At 46.8% G+C, this 21,954-nt stretch overlaps 1 protein-coding gene and 1 pseudogene across 6 annotated transcripts in view; both read left to right on the forward strand.

Moving 5' to 3' along the window:
• The first annotated feature begins 2,147 nt into the window (after window positions 1–2,147).
• Window positions 2,148–21,954, forward strand: part of HLF (HLF transcription factor, PAR bZIP family member) — a 54,639-nt gene continuing 34,832 nt past the window's right edge. For 2 of the 6 annotated variants that reach the window (XM_021067249.2, XM_021067250.2), the window contains exons 1-2: window positions 2,148–2,788; window positions 5,571–5,906. In XM_021067249.2, coding sequence (XP_020922908.1) covers window positions 2,674–2,788; window positions 5,571–5,906 — 451 coding nt within the window. In that variant the 5' untranslated portion in view covers window positions 2,148–2,673. Of the gene's footprint in view, window positions 2,789–3,068; window positions 3,277–3,420; window positions 3,503–5,570; window positions 5,907–21,954 lie in introns of those variants that run through there. The other 4 variants (XM_021067251.2, XM_021067252.2, XM_084983117.1 and 1 more) reach the window with 3 other exon arrangements.
• Window positions 16,202–16,721, forward strand: LOC100736688 (large ribosomal subunit protein eL39 pseudogene; annotated as a pseudogene).

Consider the following 21,954-nt stretch of genomic DNA (forward strand, 5'->3'; position numbering starts at 1 on the left):
ATAACCCAATTTTAAAACGGGCAAGGGACTTGTACAGACACTTTGCAAAGAAAGATGTACAAATGACTAATAAGCACATGAAAAAGAGCTTAACAATGTGTGTCATCAGGAAAATTCAAATTCAAATTGAAAGCACTCACTTTAGTTTAAAAACTGACACCATCGAATGTTGGTGAGAATCCAAAGCAACCAGAATTCTCAACTGCTGCTGAAAAATAGAGTTAAGTCACCTACTTTGGAAAATTGGCACTTTCTCATAAAGTAAAACCTACATCTACCCAATGAAACCAATTCCATTTCTACTTGTTTACCCAAGAGAAATACAAATGCATTCTCAAATTGTCAATTTCTTCTCTCCATATCTTCACCTATGTCATTCCCTTCTGGAATTCCCCTTTTCCTATCCTCATCCCTCATTTCTGCATGTACAAACAAATACTATATATCTTTAATGTTCTGTTTTCAGGAAACTTGCAGGTTCCTTTCCCTTCTCTCTATCCTCCAAACCTCTTCTGTACTCTTTCTGTTTCCCTTAGAACATCCCTTTTCACACTGGTTACATATGGCGTATCCCCAGCTAGTCTGTAAGCTCCCATCGACCTGATCCCTCTGGTCTGATTTATCTTCTCATAGTATTCAGAGCTTTACACAAGTTGTTTTGAACTAATACTGAAGGAACGACCTAGGGGACATATATTCATCCAAGACACGCTGGACTTCCGTTAGAAGGTTTTGGTCCAAGTGCTGGCTCTGTCCAGACGATGTTGGATAAATTCTCTGATCTTATTTGCCTTTATTTGAAGATTAAAAAACAAAAACAAAAACAAAACAAAACTGGATGTCTGCAGTAGAGTCTTACTTTGGGAACCTCCCAATAAACTATGCCACCTTTCCCCAAATCACGCTACTCTAATCTTAGAGAGGAGACTGGGAGGGAGGGGAAGACCCTGAAGCCTGCAGGGAGCTCTCCAGGCCAGGATGCCAGCGCTCCCAACCAACCCACACCGGTGTGGGTGTGCACGCAGCGCTCAGCGACCACTGGTGCGACTGGAGCAAACTGGCAAAATGTGAAGCTCAGCAGCTGGGATGGCCTTGAATGCCAATACCACTTGAAGGAATACCTTATAAATTATCTTAATTACCACGCAGACCTTACTGTAACCCAGGCACAGCCCTATGCGCTCTCCTAGAGCAAATATTCCTTAAATACCTTTCAGTGTGTGTCTCTCTTGCCTTTATTTAACATGCATCCCTTGAAAGCGTGGGAAACAGTTCACAGCGCTCCTCTGTCGCTCCCCCCTCTACTTTTTGTATCTAATTAGAACTTGTAACAAGTGCTTATTTTTCGGTGCTTGTAGAGGTGGGGCAAGAGAGAGGGTGCTAAGCTCGCCTGGGGCCAAGAGAAATATTTATAAGTATTTACCTTCAGTTCAATCTAAACCCATCATTCTCAAACTTGGCTGCCCAGAGGAACCACCCTGGGAGCTTTAAAAACTAATACTGGGAGTTCCAGTCGTGGCTCAGGGGTTAACGAATCCAACTAGGAACACTGAGGTTGTGGGTTCGATCCCTGGCCTTGCTCAGTGGGTCAAGGATCCGGCGTTGCCATGAGCTGTGGTGTAGGTCGCAGACGCGGCTCGGATCCTGCGTTGCTGTGGCTGTGGCGTAGGCCAGCGGCTACAGCTCCGATTCGACCCCTAGCCTGGGAACCTCCATATGCGGGGGAGCAGCCCAAGAAACGGCAAAAAGGCAATAAAATAAAATAAAATAAAATAAAACAACAACAACAACAACAACAACAAAACCCTAATATTGTTTGGATGTCAGCCCAGAGTCTGATTTAATTGATCTAGGTTGTGGCCTGGGCATCTGGATATTTTTAAAACTCCCTAGACTACTCCTAGATTAAAAAGTACAGAGATAAATCTCTCATTCCTCTTTTCACTCTGAAAAAGTTAGATTCGCAGCCCGGGTCGGTGGCCAGGAGACCTGGCGCCCGGTGCCCGTCCTTTTGCAGCTTGCCAGCGCTGCACAGTCCCAGAAAATCTGCGCGCGCGACGACGCTAAACACGCGGCGGCGGGGCGGGCGGGGCCGCGTGGGCCCCGCCCCCGCACGCCTATCGGCGCGCGGTGCGGGCCCTGACGTCACTCTTGTCAGGCCGCGGCACATGGGCGGCCGGATGCGCTGAGCCGGGCGCTGCGGGGCCGCTGCGCGCTGGGGAGCAGCGGCCGCCGGCGCGGGGAGGGGGGTGGGGTGGGAAGGCGCGCGGCCTCCGAGCTCGCGCAACCGGGCCGGGACGGCGCGGTTCCTTCCGCTCTCTGCAGCTGTCTGCATTTTTTTTTTTTCCTGCCTTTTTCGCAATTTTGAACATTTTGCAAGACGAGAGGTTCGAGGCAGGTGAGAGCATCCTGCGCGTCGCCCAGGAGCCCGCGGCCACTTGGCGCGCTCTCCAGGGATCATCTGCACTGGGAACCTGAAAGTTTTTTGTTTTTATATTTTTACGTAGATGTATTTATAAAGACACAAGTATTTTTTTTTTCTTCCCCTTTCTCCACCGCCTCGAAAGCGAGTAGTTTTGGCAAAGGACGGAGGAAAAAGCTCAGCAACATTTTGGGGGGCGACTGGGTTTTTTGTTATTTTTTTTTTTAAGAAAAAGATTCGAGTGCATCGCGATGGAGAAAATGTCCCGACCGCTCCCCCTGAATCCCACCTTTATCCCACCTCCCTACGGCGTGCTCAGGTCCTTGCTGGAGAACCCGCTGAAGCTCCCCCTTCATCACGAAGACGGTGAGCGCTGCCCTCCTGGCTGCCCCACTCTGGGAAAGAACTACGTTCCTGGGGAACCCCTCCTGGGCCGGGCACCCCCGCTGGAGCATCCGTCCCTTCCATCCCTGCCGCCGGCACCCCCGCCCTGCTTTGATGAAATTGAAGAGCTCACCCATCACCCCACCCCTCCTTCTCAAAGAGGGGGGACCCCCTCTCCGAACCGCGTTTAAAATAGCATTGGAGACCGGCCCGGCCTCCCCGCGTCCAGCTCGGGAGGCTCAGGTGGGAGATAGAACTTGACAGGTCAGGGTTCCCTAGATTGAGGCTCAGCCGCACACAGAGTGAAACTGCCTGCGAGGGCAGAGCTTCGCCGGCTGCGGAGAGAAACCAGAGGGAAGGCTTCCACTCGGGTGGGGGCTCGAGCCAGGGGAGGGGGGAGCCCTAATGCGGAGCCTTGGTATTGGAATCGTGCTTATTGCTGCTGTTAGTAGTTGTTTGGAACTCCCGAGGTGAGGTCGGGCAGGGTGCTTCAGAAAGGAGGATGGTGGCTGGGGCTGGCCGGGGGTGGGGGTGGGGGGTGGGTGGGGGGGGTGGGGGAGTGGTCTCTGGGCGGCTTCAGCGCACTGCCTCCAACGCTGCCACCTTCCCTGTGCACTTTTCTTGGTGGGAGGGGAGAGCAGAGCAGGCTCACGTGTAACCGCGCAGGAGCCTCCTTTGGCTTGAGCTCTTTTCTTGGTAAGTCACAAACCTTCCGCAGGCAACCTTGGCTGGAGTCGTGTGAGGAGGCTCCGAATCGAGCTGATGCTACCGGGATTTGTCTTTGGGACTGATGGGTTTCATGCCTTCCATATTACAATAGCAGATGCAAATCGTGAGGCTCACAGTGTGGTCTTGAAACATAATCTGGTTACAAGTAGCTCTGGAGGACTCGCATCTTCTTTCCTAGCAGGGACAACCTGTTGCATTGGAAGAGTTGAGGGGTTTGGTTCGCAGTCTGCAGAACATAGCTCCCTCTTGACTCTCCTTTATGGAGTAGCACTTGGGGGGAAGGTGCTGTCTGCAGGCTTGTGTATCTGTGGGTGTTTTGAAGTCAGACTCTCAGGAGATGAGACTGTGGAGGATTAGAATGGATGGCGGTGGAGGCTGTGTTTCCCTAAGGAAGAAACTCAGAAGCCAAATTCCTTAATCCCAGATTCTACCCACGCCTGAGTACTAGACTTGTCCAAATCCAGATTACTGGTTGAAGATCCAATGGGGGTTTGTAACTGGTTTAAGCACACTATTGTATATGGAATGGATGGTCCGTGGGGACCTGCTGTATAGCACAGAGAACTCTCTTCAATCTTCTGTAATAACCTGCATGAGGAAAGAATTTTAAAAAATGGATATGTGTATATGTATAACTGAATCACTTTGTTGGGCCACAGAAATTACTGCAATATTGTAAATCAAGTATAATTTATTAAAATGTAAAGAAAGATGTAATTGGGTGAACGACACATCTAGGTAGAAAATAGCTGCACACCTCCATCACAGGTAGATAGAGGAACCACCTTTTCTGGTAGCTGTGCTTTTTGACAGGTTGTGTATGTTTTGAGTTGGATCATACTTAAGCTTTTTGGAGGTGGGAGGAAGAAAACACTTTGTATTTAAAAGCAAAACAAGGAGTTTCATTATGGCAGCTAAGGATCTGGCATTGTCACTGCAGTGGCTCTAGTCACTGCTGTGGAGCAGGTTCGATCCCTGGCCTGGGAACTTCCACATGCTGCAGGTGCAGCCAGAAAAAATTAAGAAGAATTTTTTTAATAAAATAAAAGCAAAGCAAAACAAAAAAGCTCTGTTGTTAAAATACAATGTACTGCAGTGACTTTAGAAGGAAAAACATGTGGACTAGGAAGTTTTCGGCTCTCCTCTCTGCAATCTGAGACATTTGTTAAGCTCCTGTAAGTCTTAAAGCCTCCATTTCTTCATTGTGAATGGGGATAGTCAATATTTGCAAGTTTACTATGAGATGTTTGGAGGGAGGAAATATGTGGAAAGAACAAGGTATATCGTAGGTACTCAAGGGAAGAGAGTCCTTGTTTTACCAAAATTAGAGTCACCAATGCAATGCACACTGAAGTATATAGAACAGTTGGCTAAAAGGGACCTGCTGTATAGCACAGAGTATTCCCAGTATTCTGTGATAATTTATGGGGGGAAAGAATCAGAGAGAATGCATATGTGTATGTGTATGACTAGGTCATTTTGTTGTACAGCAGAAATTATCACAGCCTTGTAAATTAGCTATACTTCAATGAAACTTTAAAAATTACATATAAAAAAAGAATTAGCCATGTACTGGCTTTCTAAGTCTGAATGACCTCATATTGTTACTGTAATGAATTTCCTGGAAGATAAATCATGCCTGGTTATTGGCTGTTTTCTTATAAATCACAGCAGTTGTATGTAATTGCAGGTGTTTTCTTCCCTCTATAGATTTCAATTATTATTTGTCTTCTCAAATAATGCACTGAAGCCTGTGCTGTCTTGTTTATATGCTAGATAGGTCTCTAACCCTGTCCCAAGGACTAGTGCTTTCTTTCCAAAGTAAATAGGAAGATGTTGAAAAACAGGCAGAGATCCATGTCCTGCCTGAACTTTTAACTCTAGAGCCACAAAGCCAGCAGCCAGAGAAGAGCCCTGGTGTGTGTGGAAAGTAGTTTTGTAGCAGAAGCCAGGAGGGGTGACAAAAAAGGGACACTTTTTTATTTTATTTTTTAAAGTCCAATCTTCCCACCCACCCCCCCTTTTTTTTTTGCAGCATTTAGTAAAGATAAAGACAAGGAAAAGAAGCTGGATGATGAGAGTAATAGCCCGACGGTCCCCCAGTCTGCATTCTTGGGACCCACCTTATGGGACAAAACCCTTCCCTATGACGGAGATACTTTCCAGTTGGAATACATGGACCTGGAGGAGTTTTTGTCGGAAAATGGCATTCCCCCCAGCCCATCTCAGCATGACCACAGCCCTCACCCTCCTGGGCTGCAGCCAGCTTCCTCGGCTGCACCCTCCGTCATGGACCTCAGCAGCCGGGCCTCTGCACCCATTCACCCTGGCATCCCGTCCCCGACCTGCATGCAGAGCCCCATCAGACCAGGTAAACTCTCAAAAGGTTCTCCCTTCAAATGGGGAGGAGGGGGAAAGGTGGGGCAGGATGGGGGTGACATGAGTTCTTTTATGGCACAGTGGGTTAAGGATCTGACGTCATTGCAGGGCCTTGGTGCGGGTTCAGTCCCTTGGCTGGGAACTTCCATATGCAGTGGGCACAGCCAAAAATAAATAAATAAATAAATAAAGGTCACAGGATGTGGGTGACACAGTCGCCTTAACAATCAGGGGTGCTTTTAGCATACCTTAAAAGTGGAGTCTTGTATTTCAGCCACAGTAGTGGTTGTCCCACTTCAATGAGTGTGTCACCTAGAGAGTTAGCTGAAGGCAAATTCTATGGACCTACCCCCAGAAATTCTGATTTTTCAGATCTGGGTGAAGCCTAGGAATATGCGTTTTCAGCCAGCTCCCTAGGGGATTCTAATGCAGCTGACTCAAGAACTGCAACCAACCTACAGCTAATGACTTAGCTAATGAAGCCATCTATCTCACCTTCTGTCTCTTTCCCTCATTTCCCAAATACACAGATAATAAGATTTTGCTGATTGATTTGGGAGACTCTCTGTAAGGCTGTGCTTTACCTCTGTCCTGTTTTCTGGCCTAAAGAAAACAAATGCAAGTCAGGGGTGTTGGGCAGATAGCTTTTTCATCCATTTCACCTTGTGTTGTCACTGATTGAGGAACTGAATCTAGAAGCATCTCTCATATTCCGCCTGGCTTAGGCTTCTTGAGCATTAGAGCCTATCATTCTTTCTTCACTATTCCTGTACACCAAATTGTCCTTCCTTTTTTTTCTTTTCATTTTCATCTGTCCACCACATGTAATCCACTTTTATCAAAACCCACAAGGCTAGCTTTAAATGGTGTTGAAACATTACACAAAAACATTACCTGAAATGACCAGTGTTTCAAAACCCACTGTTAAATGCTCAGATATAAACATGAGTGGAGGTGGCTCTGTCTTGGTGCCTTTTGCACCCTGTAGTACAAAATGAACAGGAAGAAAGGCCATTTCATGTGCACTGGTAACCAGGAACAAAGATTCAGCCGGATAAATTGTCAGGAAGGTCGCCGAGCCAGGGGCCTTAGCTGCAGGGAGGACAGAAAGCAGGACAATGGGAGACTTGTGCTAGAGATCATTCCTGAACTCCGTGTCCTCAACTCGTATAGAATTTCTGTGCCACGCAGAGCGAGATTGAAATGAAAGGAAATGGCGCAGAGGAGGAAGAGGATGTCGCTGCCTTGAAATGTTAGTCTTGGAGTTAAAGCGCTCCCCTCAAATTTCTTGGTGCTGCCCCTTCCCCAAAACTCACTTTGAATGATGACATCAAGGCTTCTGGCTGGAATGGAATTTCGTCTTGGCCTCTGACCACCTCGGGAGGCTGCAGAAGCTTGGGGAAACCCTCCTGTATGTGGCCCGGAGCCCTTGTCCCTTAGAAGGTACAGGGCCATTGTCCCAGTTTCTTCCAAGGAACAGACGACAAAATAAATAACTATTCAGAGTGAGAAAACAGCCAGGAGGAAGGGGACAGCGCCCCAGTGAGAAGGCCGTGGTGCTCTGCAGGATGAGATGACCACTTCCTCGCCATGTGACTTGCAAAGTGACCCAACCTCTTGGGGCCTCAGTTTCCCTTTGTGTAGGAGGGTGTGATGTCTACTTGACTGGGTTATTTGTGGAAACTATAGATAAAGTAGAAAGGGGCAAGTGACTAGCACTGAGTGTTTTTTAATGAAAGCAGTTATGATCATTGTTTATCTTCATAGAGTAATTAAGTGTGCAGTGTATAACCCCTTATTCTGGAGAGAAATGTGAGGAGATTTTGACCACTAGCTTTTGGCTTGAGGTATTCTAAGCCTAACTCTTACACTCAGTTGACAAGTATGTCTCAGTCTTCTTTTGAGTACAGGATGTGTGCCATGTTGGAAATACTGTTTTATTTTTTTCCCCAAGAGGCATGCAAATGTTGTGTTCCCACCTGGGTTCTTCCTGAAAATTAAGAATCAAGTTTTTAGAGCTTGAAGCTTCCTTAAAAGTCATTTGTTAGAGCTCATTAGAATCAGTGTTAATCATTGACTTTCAGAAATTTGTGATACCCCAGTCCGGTTTGCAGTCCACAGCAGAGGACTCCTGAGTTTCAATGGATATCATTTTCTTAGGTTATAGAGTTAAAGAGGGCCCTGGGATCTAGAAATAAGCTCTTCATTTAAACGTCTTTTTTTCATAATAGAAACATACTTCAACGTAATCTTCAGTTCATTTAAACTCAATGATACTCCTGAAAAACAGGGAAGAGAAGTTAGAGCTCTTCTTAAAATACCAAATGCAGCTAACGTGGCACTGCTGTTCTCACAGTGCTGACCATTATAAAGATTACGCTGTGAGGTAAGATGCTAGGGAATGTGGAATGGATGGATGCTCTATTACAAGCAAACCTGAAAAAGGAGAACTTTTTTTGATTATTCTGCGTAATCGCAGAGGTGACCAGAATAGAACCACCAAGTTAATCTTGAGGAAAATAAGTCCTCAGAAGGGCGGAGCACAGACGTAGCTGTGAACATTCCGGGAATTGTAGAATTTCAGTCTCAAGCAAGATTTCTCAGCTTTGGCGCTGTTAGCGTTTCAGGTGAGTCTTTGTCATAGGGACTGTCCTGTGCACTGTAGGATGTTTGGTCCTACACTCTACCCTGTGACAAATAAAAATGTCTCCAGTCACTGCCACATGTCCCCTGTGGGCAGAATCACTCCTGCTGAGAACTACTGCTCTAGACTTTCAACTTGAACTGCAAAATCTGGGCTTAATTCGGCATCCTGTCACACACATGGATGCTTTTCTACTTCTGTAACATTTTATGGCAAAACTTTGGAGAAAGTCAGGAGACCTTAAGTTGCCAAGAAGAAATATAATGTTAATAAGAACATAGTTATACACTGTTAGTTGATAAAACTAAGGCGTCAGGCTAATCAGCAGATAATTGCAAAGCAGTTTTCCTAAACATTTGTCTTCTGCTCTCTGCTCGGCATGCGTCTTTTGAGTTACACTCTGTAGCATTGTGCCATTACTGCTACTTGTGTAGTTGAATGGAAATGAAGCCCTAAGGTGACAGATTATGCACTTCTAGGCGTACCCCAGGTGAGCAGTCTTGTGGATTCTCTTACCATTTACCCCGACTGGCTTCCAGCTCCTTTCTTGTTTTATACACCCATCCTTATTCCTCTGTGTAGCTGTCTGATCAAAGAATAAATTAAATATCTAAATACAGTTTTCCTTGAAGAAATAACCCAGGGATCCATTGACACCTCCTATGGCTGTGAGGTTATTGCTGAGCTTTCTGAGCTGACGTCGTACTAAAGGAAGAGTGCTGGTGCCTGGATGCTAGAGCCACCTGCACAGGCTGTGCAGTCCCCGGAGGTGCCGCAGAGATGGCAGGAATCATCCTGACCGCTTTGACGTTTGCTTATCAGATACTGTCAGAGGTGGTACCCAAGAGTGCTTTGCTGGAGGTATGTGCTGGGTCCTAGGAAAATAATCAGTTTGCTCTGAGAATTGAGCGAGTGCTTTAAGGACAGCAGTCCCTTTAGGGAAAGTCATCTATAGCAGACAAAGGCAGAGTTATTTTTAAATCACATGCTTGTAAAGCCAGATTTGAAATTGTTTCCTCTGGTGGTTTTTCTTTGAATAGCTTGGGGGTGTCCTACCACTGTTAGACCCGTATTCAACTGAGAATTGAGAAGCCTCTCTTTCCAGTTCTGAGCACAGAGACTAGGCTGTGACAAGAGCTGGTTACGGAGCGAAGTGAAAACTCTTCCATGTGGTGGTGTTGGGGAGAGGGGGGCATGAGTGGGTGGCCCAAGCAGAGTGGGGAGGTAGGGGAGAAGCCATTGCACCTTCATAGGGTGAAACCTATGTTCCGTTTTTACTGACCTTCCCTTGTCATGAGGTTATGACAGGGAAGGAAAATGCTGGCCGTGGATCTGAACAATGATGAAGGGGAGTTCTGTGCTGGTGGTTTTGGGATTATGGGAAGTCCTGCTGAGGCAACAGGATTCACTTGCTTTTTCTAACATCATGAGATAAAGCTCTAGTTTCTCCCTTCCCTTAAGGGCAAGCAGTTCCTCTATTTTCCCATCTGGCATGTTGGTATGTCTGCAGATTGGGAGTGCCGTGAGGTGCACTGTGCCTCAGGTATCTTGGAAGTGCTTTTCCTTCATCAGGATCAAGGAGGTCACAGAGTTGGGGGGTGGGGATGGTGGGGCGGTTCGGGCAGGGATAGCTTTTTTTTTTTTTTTTTTTTTGCCTTTTGTCTTTCCTAGGGCCGCACCCATGGCACATGGAGGTTCCCAGGCTAGGGGTCGAATTGGAGCTACAGCTGCCAGCCTACGCCATAGGCACAGCAATGAGGGATCTGAGCTGCATCTTTGACCTACACCACAGCTCGCGGCAATGCCGGATCCTTAACCCCCTGAGTGAGGCCAGGGATTGAACCTGCATCCTCATGGATCCTAGCCGGGTTTGTTAACCACTGAGCCATGATGGGAACTCCTCCTGGGATAGCTCTGTTTAGGAGGCAGGCAGGACTTTTTTGGTTCTGTTTCTTGCAGAGGTCTGTCTTCTCCACCATAGTCTGTGGAGGACAGGCTTGCCTTGTTCTCTTGACTTTGTCATGTGTAGCATTCCCAGGACAGCTGATCCTAGCCTTCTGGGAAGGGATATTCCCAGATAGGTGTGGACAGCAAGTGTGCCTTGGTGGTTAAGACCCAGGGGCTTGGGTCCACCTCCTGGACACGCATTGGCTTGCTGTGTAACTTTGTGTCAGTTTTTTGACCTCTTTAAATCTCTCTTTACTCATGAATAGAAGGGGCACTATAAATAGTCCCCCTCCTGTGGAGTTCTAGCAGGGTGTGTGGCACATGTACACTCAGACTCCAAAACTAGAATAATGTCATGGCGTGTGAGTAGGGAGAGGAAGGGCTTATCCCCAGCCGCAGTCTCCGTTTAGGGATTTGTTTCATCCAGTGCTCTTCCCTCTGCAAAAATAGGATGTGCATGCTTTTGTTTTTCTTTGCCAGCATGCCCAAACCCTGTTCTGTGTAGCCAGCTTGACTTTTCTCCTTCATTCTGAGCTAGTACAAGCCACTTCTGTGATGTTAGCCCCAGTAGCGGCACTTCTGGCTTAGCAACCTCCTATTCTTTCAGCGTGGAAACAGCACACCCCCCCCCCCCCGCCGCCCCCAGCCCCCAGCTCTTGTGCAAGCCCCAGCACCCCTGGCTGCCCGCCTGTGTGACCGTGTGCTCCAGGCACGTGGCTGTGCCCTGTGGAGCTCGCCCAGCGCTGGGTGGCGTGCTGGCTGCCTGCCACCCTCCCGCCCCCACTCTTGCCTCCCTTCCCAGGCGAGCTCTAGCAAGCGCCAGCGAGAAATTGTAATCCTGACCCTGGCATGATGAGAAAGCCCAGCTTCGGAGGGCAGTTGATATGCCAGGGAAACCTGGCCTGCCTGTGTTCTAGCCAGACCCCAAATGCGGGCCCCTCCCCTCCCTGTCTGCCCAGAGGTGCTGTCTTCTCTGCGCTGCCACGGTGGGCAGGATTCCTGCAGGCCGGCTGCTGCCAAGGAGCTTGGCAGAGGCTTTTCAGTTCAGCACTGTGTCTACCAGACTAGAAAAATAGCAATATAAAGACAGAACTAGGTAGAGAAGAAGGAAGGGGGTGGGGGAGGTGGGAAGAAAGGAGCCGTGATAACATCCTAATGCAGAGAGCCGGAGGGTGAGAGACAGCAGTGATGGATTAGGTTTCTCAGGAACCTCTGTTCCGACCAGCACTAATCACTTTTACCCAGGAATCATTTTTTATGTCTCAGCAGAGAAAATGGAGGGAAGAGGGAAGGTGGTAGGGGAAGTATTAAGATGGAAAACATATCGGAAAAGAATACATGGGAGATGGATGAGGAGGAACAGGGCCTGCATTTGATTCTCTGATGGGAATGGTTGAGAATTTTGGTCCCGTCTAATATCTTTATTATGATATTTGGTGTTCCCTCAGCAAATGTCCTAATCTGAAACCACTAAACCATTGTTTTGCAATAAACTTAAAAGATCTTCAGACCTAGATGTCTCCTGACTGCCATTCACACGTCCGTCAGAATGAGCTGTCCATCCAGGCAGTGAAGCAGTGTTGTAGGGCATAAGAGCCGAAAGACAAACACAGCTGTGTCTGCCATGCTTGCTCATGATCTTGGGCAGGTCCTTTAAATGATCTGAGCTGTGGATTTCCCATCTGGAACTTGGGAGTAATCACTGGACCTGCCTCCTAGGATTGTTGAAATTCATACGACCTGATGCTTGGAGAATACTTGGCACAGTGTCTGGCACACAGTAAGCACCCAGGATCTGCCGCTGTAAGTGATGTCCTCACTCCCATCTGATCTCATTTTTTATAGGAGGAGCTTATGTCAGACTCCCGGGCAGCCTCCATGCTTTTCCCTTCCTGGCCAGTTCAGGCCTCTGGAATTGGAAGTTCTTCTCTGTTTCTCTGCCAAGTCTTGCTCACCCTTCTCTTCACCTCTGAGTTTTAAGTAACCTCGAGTGGCTAACTATAACCTTTATTCAATGCTGCTTGCTCATGGATGAGATCAGAAAATTCAAACAAGGGGAGTTCCCTGTTGATCTAGTGGTTAGGACTCAGTGCTTTCACCACTGCAGCTGAGTTCAGTCCCTCGTCTGGGAACTGAGATCCCATATCAAACACCTGCATGGTACAGCCGAGAGAGGGAGATGAGAGAGAAAGAAAGAAAGAAAGAAAGGGAGGGAGGAAGGGAGAGAGAGAGAGAGAAAGAAAGAAAACTAAATGCACTTCAAAGAAGTTATGGAATAGAGGATTTCTCCATGCCATATATGGCTAGTAAATCAATTGATGTTACTATTGAATTTTCCTAATAGACAATAATTATACTTTAAGGAAATACAGGACCTTGGAGGTAAAGAAACCATAAAGCCATGTTAGGTGCTAGGAGAGGAGAAAAGTCTAGTTCATTTTTGTGCCTTCAAGCAAGACTTTCCAGAATAATAATTCCTCCTTCCTCCAAATGGTCCTTTGATGAATAGATCTTCACTCTTTCTGCCCCTTCACTTTCTCATCTTCAAAGTAACACTTTGGTGGGTTGATGTGAGCTTTCTAATGAGCATGAGGGGCCAGCATGGCATCTGGCCCGTGGTAGGCCAAGTCTTACCCCAGATCAGTCCCTTTCCTTGAGTTGATGATATGAAGATGAGAAAGCAGCAGAGGAAGCTGTAGGGGCTGGAAGCACTGTGGACAGTCCCCAGAAATAGCATCCCACTGGGCATTACTGCCCCCTGGGGAAGACAAGACAAGGGTATGGTTTGGCAGCTGGTCTCAAGGAGATGGCAATTTAGTAGAGCCGCTAGAACTTTGGGTGAAAGGATGAGTGACAGGACAAGCTAGCATGTTCTCAGTGCCAGATGATGCGTACAGAGAGGCCTCCAGTATCTATTGAAAAGAGGAGGGTGAAAGGGTAAGCAAGACAGTAAAACATTTGAAAATGAATAAGGGAGCAAGTGCAGACCCTATGGACTGCTGAGCCTCACAGGGAGCTGCCCCAGTCTGGAGCACCAGGGCCTGGGGTGAAGCTTCTTGCAGGAGTTGGACCTTCTTTGGGGCCTCAGAGGGAGAGGTGGAGGAGCCAGAACTGTGAGTGAGCGGCAGTGGTGCAGCAGAGTGTGAAGGCAGCAATGCCCACCGGGGTTTGGGAAACAAGGTGTTGATCCAGTTTGGCCAGTGCAGAAAATTCACATCAAGGAGGCAGGGAGATGCATCTAGGGAGCAGGTGCCAGCCAGGCTGGCAGCCTCGTGAATGCCAGGCTACCAAGCTTGAACTCTATCCAGGAGGCAGTGGGGAGCCATTGAAGGTTTTTGAGCAGGGAAATGGCATGTGGACATTTCCTCTTGGGTTCAAGGTTGGATTTGAAACATTTTTAGATACTTCACAATAGTTTCCTCTGGCAACCGGGACTTCCTTATGATTGTTATTTTGAAAATAAATACTCTCCCTTGAACATCAAACAGCTTTTCAAAACACAATGTTCTAATGATCTAGAGAAAGTAATTCAAAAACACAGGGTTTAAGTTTCAGTTACACAGCCCGTCATTTTGGTGATTGGGGGAAATGCTCTGGCAAGAAAGCAGCTTGAGGGATTTGAATGGTTCAGAATTTACAAGTTCAAAAGCAGGCCTGGTCTCATAGGAGTAAAAAAATAGATTTTTGTAAACCCAATCCATGAGCATTCATGTCTTTAAAATGCCTCTATGTTATAAAGCTTATTGGGTTTGCAAACAGGTATGTTAGACCTATTTCTATGAGTCTTTTTTTTTTTTTTTTTTTTAGGTACTTGTATATATATGCGTATGTAAGAGAGAGAAAGAAGAAAGGTGTTACTGCTTCAGTGATACAAATGGTACTTGATTATAAGGGTTACCTGCAACAGTAATATCAGACTGAAAACATTTAGCCAAGTGTTTGGCCAGCTTATTAATTTTGCTTCTTAGAGACAAAGGAGTCCTTATTACAGTTTTGTATTCTTGAGTCCTGACCTTGTGTCAGTCTCCCTTCTTCCCTGGACCCGGAATTTGCCGTGCATCATGCTGAGATCTGGGGCGACCGAGGGAGGGGTGTTGTGTTGGGGTTGCTGCTGGAGGAGAGGGACCTGAGGGAGGAAACAGCCTCTGGGGGAGTCATGGGGGCTGCTGAAGGGCACCTGCATGAAGTAATTCACTCAGGTCTCTCTGAAGTGTTCTCTGGTATTGAGCCAAGATTACAGAAAGCGGGAGGAGTTGCCATAACCCAAACGGGTCCACTTAAGTAAAAAATAACACTCGGCGTGTGCAGTTTCACCTCCAGCTCTGTACAGCAGACAATTACAGGAGTGTTGGCAGCATCAAGCGTCTGTTGGGGGAAAACTATACAGTACGTGTTCCTGCTAAATTGGCTTCTGGTGGATACACACTCCATGACTTAATGTGAAAATTCCTAAAATGTTTGTTTTCCTTCTTTTCTGACTTTAACAAGTATTGTTACTGTCTCAGCTCTCTAACCACCCAGCTCAGAATGGGAATCCAGTCTCACTTTCTGTCCTAAATAATTGCACAGTTCCACTGTCACATATTTCCTAAAAGTTTTGTTTTTAGAAGTTTCATCTAGGATTTTTTTTTTCCCCCACTAATGATTTTTGGAAGGATGCTTTGGCATTTGGGGTCTTGTCATGAGAGCTGGCTTGTGGCTAATTAAACCAAAAGATCTTGTGTGGGAGACCCTAGATGCCTTCAAAACAATGGGTGCACGCTACAGGAAGATGCTCCAGGGAGCTGCACACTAAATCTTCTGTGACAAAATGTTCTCTTAGAAAGTGGGATTGCATAAATGGATCAGCAGCAGTAAGTGCCTTGGCAGAAACTCTTTGGGAAAGAGCAGTGCTTTCTTTTGTAATGAGCTCTGGGAAACAGTCTGCGTTGATGTCCTTGCTGTGGAACCCAAGCGTGGACAGTGGAGAAGGAAAGTCTCACTGCTGCTCTGTGTTTCTGCACTTAATGGAAAGAGTTAAGTGAGGCTGTCCATTCATGCACAATAAATGCCTCTTGAATGGAATTGAATGGGAAAGTGAAGGTTTGTTTGGGGAAAGAAGCCACCAGGCCCTGACCAATGGGAATCAAGGCTATAAACCAGATGAACAAGATCATCTAGATAGGCAGTAATCAGATTATCCAGAACAGAGATCTCAGTACCCCAAGATAGGAAGAGTTCCAAGGAAGGTGGCAGTCAAACTCCATCTGCCCAAAGGATTGATCAGAAGACTTAATTCACTTTAGAATGGAGTCATTGTGCTATAGGCTTAGCTAGTATCGCTGAAGGGGATTATGGAGCTTTTACTAGAGAAAACTAGATGGAAATCTTATATCTAGTTAGAATAATACTGCTTTTTTTTTTTTTTTTTTAAATGGCTGTACCTGCAGCTTACGGAAGTTCCTCAGGCCAGGGATTGAACTCATGCTTCTAATGAAATAATCACCCACTAGAGCAGCCTCTTCTCATTTTTCCCCTCCCTTCCCTTCAGCAACGGGGCACCATGATGTGGTTAAAATCCCAGCCTTGGCTTAGATCTTGGCTCTGCGTTGACCAGCTCTCTGCCTCCTGCCTTTGTTTTCTGCTTTGTACGTGGGTATGGTAATCCCTGCTCCAGCCAGTTTCTGGAGGACTCAGTGAGCTGCTGTATGGAAAGCACTTAGAACAGGGGTCAGTATGTGAATGGAAGCTTCCACCGTTTTTATTTGTATTCTCTGATTACTGTTTTCCTCTTTTCCTACCCCCAATGTCATCTTAAGGACGCTTAAGTAGAAATGAATCTTGTGCTGTAGCAAAGATGGCCAGACCTCCCCAAGCCCCACCCCCGACGGCACCTTCCAGACTCTCTTCTCTGCCATCCTGTGTGCGGTTGAATTAGTTCCTTGCCCTGTCTTCTCACAAGACTTTCAGGATCAAGTGATTCCTGGCCAAGAAACAAATGCAACATCGTCCCATCCCCCAATGGATTCGAATGAAAACTGGTAAAATCAGGTACAATTCGAAAAGAAGACATTGGAGGTGAACCAAGCTGGGTTTGTAGGGAGCCTCCGCACATGAGGTGACACATGTATTTATGCCATGTGACAGTCACTTGCATCTGACCATGTCACTCTGAAAACGTCACAGCCACAGTTGGGTGTATCAGGAAACGGGTCCCCTGTGTGTGTGTGTTTCTGCATAGCAATTTGCCTCAGTAATAAATATGTGAAGGCCTCTTGTTGGAAGAAAAAAAAGATGGCCAGGAACTGCTCCCCACCTTTTCGGGCCTTGTAGGGAAGAAAGGGGAATGAAGAGGCAGAGCAGGTGAGTGTCCTAGGTATTTTCATCTGTGAAAAGATAGACCTCACCTGAAAATCCTGCTTTTGCCTCTGTGAGGGTGTACATGCCGGCTTCCTTGGATAGCTCTGAGGGCCAGAGCCGTGTCTTTCATCTTCATACTCTTTGCCATCCTCCGAGTCTGTGCCTGGAAGACCTTGAGCGGGTAAAGGGGGAAATGGGACTTAATTTGTTTCGGTTAGTGCTCTTAAGCCTTTCCAGTAAGCTATAGGATTTGTGACTGGGGTTTCTTCTTTTTCCTCTTTGGTGGTGGCTTTGTGTGTGAAGTGGAGGACTAGCAGTATGCCTCGCGTGGGGGAGGCAGGGCCATGGGTTTCCAATGATAATGAACCCCCTGGCCTTCTGCTCCCCTGGTGTAACTCTCTCAAACACTTTTTTATTTTATTTTTTTTTTGAATTTTATGACTGCACCTGTGGCACATGGAAAGTTCCCAGGCCAGGGATTGAATCCAAGCACCAGCTGTGACCTACGCCTCAGCTGCGGTGATGCTGGATCCTTAACCCACTGCGCTGGACAGGGGATTGAATCTGTGCCTCAGCAGCGACCTGAGCTGCTGCAGTTAGATTCTTAACCCACTGCACCACAAGGGAACTCCTCCTTTATTCACCCTATAAAATGAAAAAGTGGCAGAGGGTCAGCAGAGAAGAAAAATAAACCTTTCTATAAAAATCAAATGGAAACATGAGGGACTACTCTTTTGGAAGAAAAGTGGGAAAGTACTTTTTACACCAAGGGGCAACTAGAAGTTGATTAATTTAAGAATTGGGATTAACCTGTTACAACTTTGTTTTTCAACCAGGTTAGAGAAGTGGCATTCTTGGCATGGACTTTGATAGAGTACATTTTGTACTGTTCATATGGGTGTGGTGGGATTAACCTTTTAAAGGTACAGCAGTCCTGTCTTAAGGATAACAAAGCACATCAGCATCAAAGCTGGCAGGATAGGCGTTCCTGTTGGCTCAGTGGGTTAAGGAGCTGGTGTTGTTTCTGCTGTGTCGCGGATTCAGTCCCTGGCCAGGGAACTTCCACATGCCTCAAGCATTCCCAAAAGAACCAAAAACAAACAGGGGAGTTCCCGTTGTGGCACAGTGGTTAACGAATCCAACTAGGAACCATGGGGTTGCGGGTTCGATCCCTGGCCTCGCTCAGTGGGTTAAGGATCCCGCGTTGCCATGAGCTGTGGTGTGGGTCACAGATTTGGCTCGTTGCTGTGGCTCTGGTGTAGGCCGGTGGCTACAGCTCCGATTCGACCCCTAGCCTGGGAACCTCCATATGCTGCAGGAACGGCTCAAGAAAAGGCAAAAAGACAAAAACAAAAACAAAAACAAAATTAGGCAAGATGTTCCCTCTTGAGAGGGATATTTGATTCCAGCTGAAGCTCCCTCCACATGTTTTTACATCCAACCAAATATTTCTGAGCTTTTATAATGAGTGGGCACAGTGCTCCTAGGTTTAAATGTGATAAATTCAAATGAAGTCACAGCAATAACCACTGTGTGTTAAAGCCCGGATACTGCTAAGCCCTTAATGTAAGAGGCTGTGGAAATCAACTCATATTAGAAATGAAATTGGTTCCTTGAATTGAGTCTGCTCCCAAGAGGATTGGATGTTGTGGATACGTTGCCAAAGCATGTTTTCTCTTTTCATCGTAGGCCTTCCATTCTGATTACAAGCTGCTTAAAAATAAATGTTGGCCTATCTCAGTGGCCAAAAACCATGGAGAGCAGGATGAAATCATTTTAAGACAGAAATAACAAACTTTGAGAAAGACATTCGGAGAAACATGGTCCTAATAACATCCCTACACGGTTGTTAGACACTAAACTAAATTGGATTTGCTGTCAGAGGTCACCTGCGAAGCCGTGACACCCTGGTCCAGTCACCTAAATTCTGAGCCCTTTTTCTCAACTACAACACAACAGCCTATTTCATATGATCATTGTGAGGGTTAAATTACATTAAATGGGCTAATCAGGGAACAGACCTGAGACTGTGCCTGCTGGAGCTGTCACTCAGTAAATTTTAACTCAGAGTAAGAATCTGCTATTTAAATATCACTTTCTAGGAGTTCCTGTTTTGGTTCAGTGGTAACGAACCTGACCAGTAACCATGAGGATGCTGGTTTGATCCCTGGCCTCGCTCAATGGGCTGAGGCTCCAGGGTTGCCATGAGGTGTGGTGTAGGTTGCCGAAGTGGCTCAGATTTGGTGTTGCCTTGGCTGGGAACTTCCATATGCTGCAGGTGCGGCCCTAAAATAAAATACACATCACTTTCTAGAATGTACTTGGAGTTCATATTTTTGGAATCTCACTTTTAGGTTTCTGAGTTGCTGGGCTGAGTCTTTGCAAGCCCTATGATGCTTCTTTTGGTATCTGTATAGTCTCAGCTGTGCTGTTAATTATCTTAAGCAAGTTGTCAACTTCTCTGGGCTTCATTTTTTCATATGTAAGATGGGAATAGTCTATGTCTTTCTGACTTACAAATATGTCATAGCTATAAGATAACCAATTAGAAAATCGACCAAACCAAAGTCAAATCAAAGTATAAACTGGGTCAGCATTGTTATTTCCGTTGTGTTTTAGGTGGCGAGAGGGGAACACACATAGCAGTCTCAAGGTAGGCCATTTGTAAAGAGCACACAATTTTGGACCAACCAGTCTAGGTTCTGGACTGGACCTCTGGAGATATCCCTGAATCTCTCAAGCCCTCAGTTTTCTTATCTGTCAAATGTGGGTGCTGTGCTAGCTCTGTGATCCTGTATTCTAAGGCTACTATGAACTGGAAGACTAATATTCAAATTTTGATGCAAAAAATGTAAGTCTTCTTGGGGTGATACTTGGGGTACTGCACTCACACTAGCCAGTGGATTAAAGGTCTGATATTCTGTCACTCATAAAGGATGGTAGAGTTCAGAAACTAAGATTGTTGGCGTTCCCACTGTGGCTCAACAAGTTTAGGTCCCTGCGTAGTCTCTGTGAAGATGCAGGTTTCATCCCTGGCCTTGCTCAGCATGTTAAAGATCTGGTGTTGCCACGAGCGGCGGTGTAGGTTGCAGATGTGGCTCCGATCCGGTGTTGCCATGGCTGTGGCGTAGGCCTCAGCTGTAGCTCCCCTTCAACCCCTAGCCTGGCCACAGGTGTGGCCATAAAAAGGAAACAAACAAGGAGTTCCCGTCGTGGCTCAGTGATTAACGAATCCGACTAGGAACCATGAGGTTTTGGTTCGATCCTTGGCCTTGCTCAGTGGGTTAAGGATCTGGTGTTGCCATGAGCTGTGGTGTAGGTTGCAGATGAGGCTCGGATCCTGAGTTGCTGTGGTAGGCCGGTGGCTAAAGCTCTGATTCAACCCCTAGCCTGGGAACGTCCATATGTCACAGTAGTGGCCGTAGAAAAGGCAAAAAGACCAAAAAAAAAAAAAAAAAAAAGGAAACAAAAAACTAAGACTGAAAAGCAAAAGACATTTGACACCTTTGCGAGGTTGTGGGGGCGGGAGGGAGGGGAAGGCAATAGTATTAAAGCTGGTTGCTTCCTTAAAAAGTGGTCTTCATTCTGAATGGGAACTGCTGGCTTCTTTCTGGTGTTCAGCCTTCCAGAGTAACCCTGAAAGCAAGTTATCTGGCTGGAATCATTGCTCCAAGGGTTAGATTTTTCTAAAAGCGTGTTTTATTAGCCAGACAATAAAATTTCTATAAAAGCAAAAAAGGAAAACCCCAAGGCCCTGCACTGGCTTTGATGCAGCTTTTCTAGAAGGGCAGTGGCCAGCTATGTTCTCGGTTTGCTCCTCTGGGTGGCTGGATTCCGGTTTGAAGGAGCTCTCCGTGCTGTAGGTTTCACCTCAGCCAATTTCAGTGGATTAGTAGGTGCCTGGAATGTCATTTCAGAGACCGAAACGTGGTCTGGGCTCAGTGGAAAGAGTTCTGTGATTGATGAGGAATGTCTGCCCTGGGCTTAGATGGGACCGTTATTTGTGCCAGGTATTTGCTGTCCTGACAGAGCAGGTTGAGAAGATCCTTCAGGACAGTGGCCCTCCAGTGGGCAAAAGATCAAAGAGTCAGGCCAGTGCTGTTTCCGGTGTCCTGGAAAAGTGTTTTTCCAAGCCCCTGGCATGCACTCTTTTGCTCTCAGTGGGAGACGCAGCCTGGTCGGCTTCCCAGATGGAGGGAGGGAAGTCCGTTGATTCTGCACCGTGGTCCCAGGACAGGAGTTACGAGGTCGAGGGAAGCGGTGATGCCAACAGTCCCCGTCAGGTGCCTGCGGATACTCCAGTGGAGCACATCCTAGGGGTGCTTGCTACTCAACAGAGGCAGCCACAAACCACAGAGCCTGGCAAGCTGTGTGGCCAGTGATCATGCTGCGGACTCCCTGGAAACCCGGCCTTGGAAGGACCAGGAGTCTGGGCCCTCGTACTCCACACACTGATGCCTGACATTTAAAACACAAGTTCTGTCACTTTCCTTAAGAGGGCATTGAAGAATTTACTCGTCTACTTAAAATTGGGGATGACCCTCAGTTATCCATGCAAGTCATTCTGAAGCTTATTTCTCTTCGGTTTTGGAATGTGCTTTTTTATGTTTTTGTACTGTCGATCTGCTTTCCTAGTGATGTTTGAACTCTGCGGATTTTTCTTTCTGTAAAGCACCCTTGAGGGGGAGTGTCGTACTTTTCACAGCTGTCCCAGTATGTGTCCCCTAGCTAGCCAGGTGGCTTGGAGACCTCCTAGTCCCCTAACTTTAAATCCATGAACGACACCAGTGGATTAATAATAGTTGCCATTTGTTGGGCACTTACTGTGTGCTCCCAGGCACCTGGGTCGCTATGACAAGGGGTAGGTTGCAGGAGGGGATGGAGCAGTGGGTGAAGTGGGCTCAAGGTTAAACATTGTCAATGGAAAGTCTAGCAAAGAGTTCCCTGAGAGTGGACCTACCATCCCCTGCTACTGCAGTTTCCTGCTGTTTCCAGTGACTGCACTTGAGCTGTGCACACGATTAACTCAAATATCCTGAGGCTGATTAACCGGTTTGCAGATTAACCAAGGTGAAGGCTCACCTGGGCCTGGGAGGTGCTCATCAACTCA

This window comes from Sus scrofa, chromosome 12 (genome assembly GCF_054392235.1).
Source record: "Sus scrofa isolate SSC_HxYL_T2T_F1_AM1 chromosome 12, Sscrofa_HxYL_maternal_Yorkshire_Landrace_v2.0, whole genome shotgun sequence".
Taxonomy (NCBI): Eukaryota; Metazoa; Chordata; class Mammalia; order Artiodactyla; family Suidae; genus Sus; species Sus scrofa.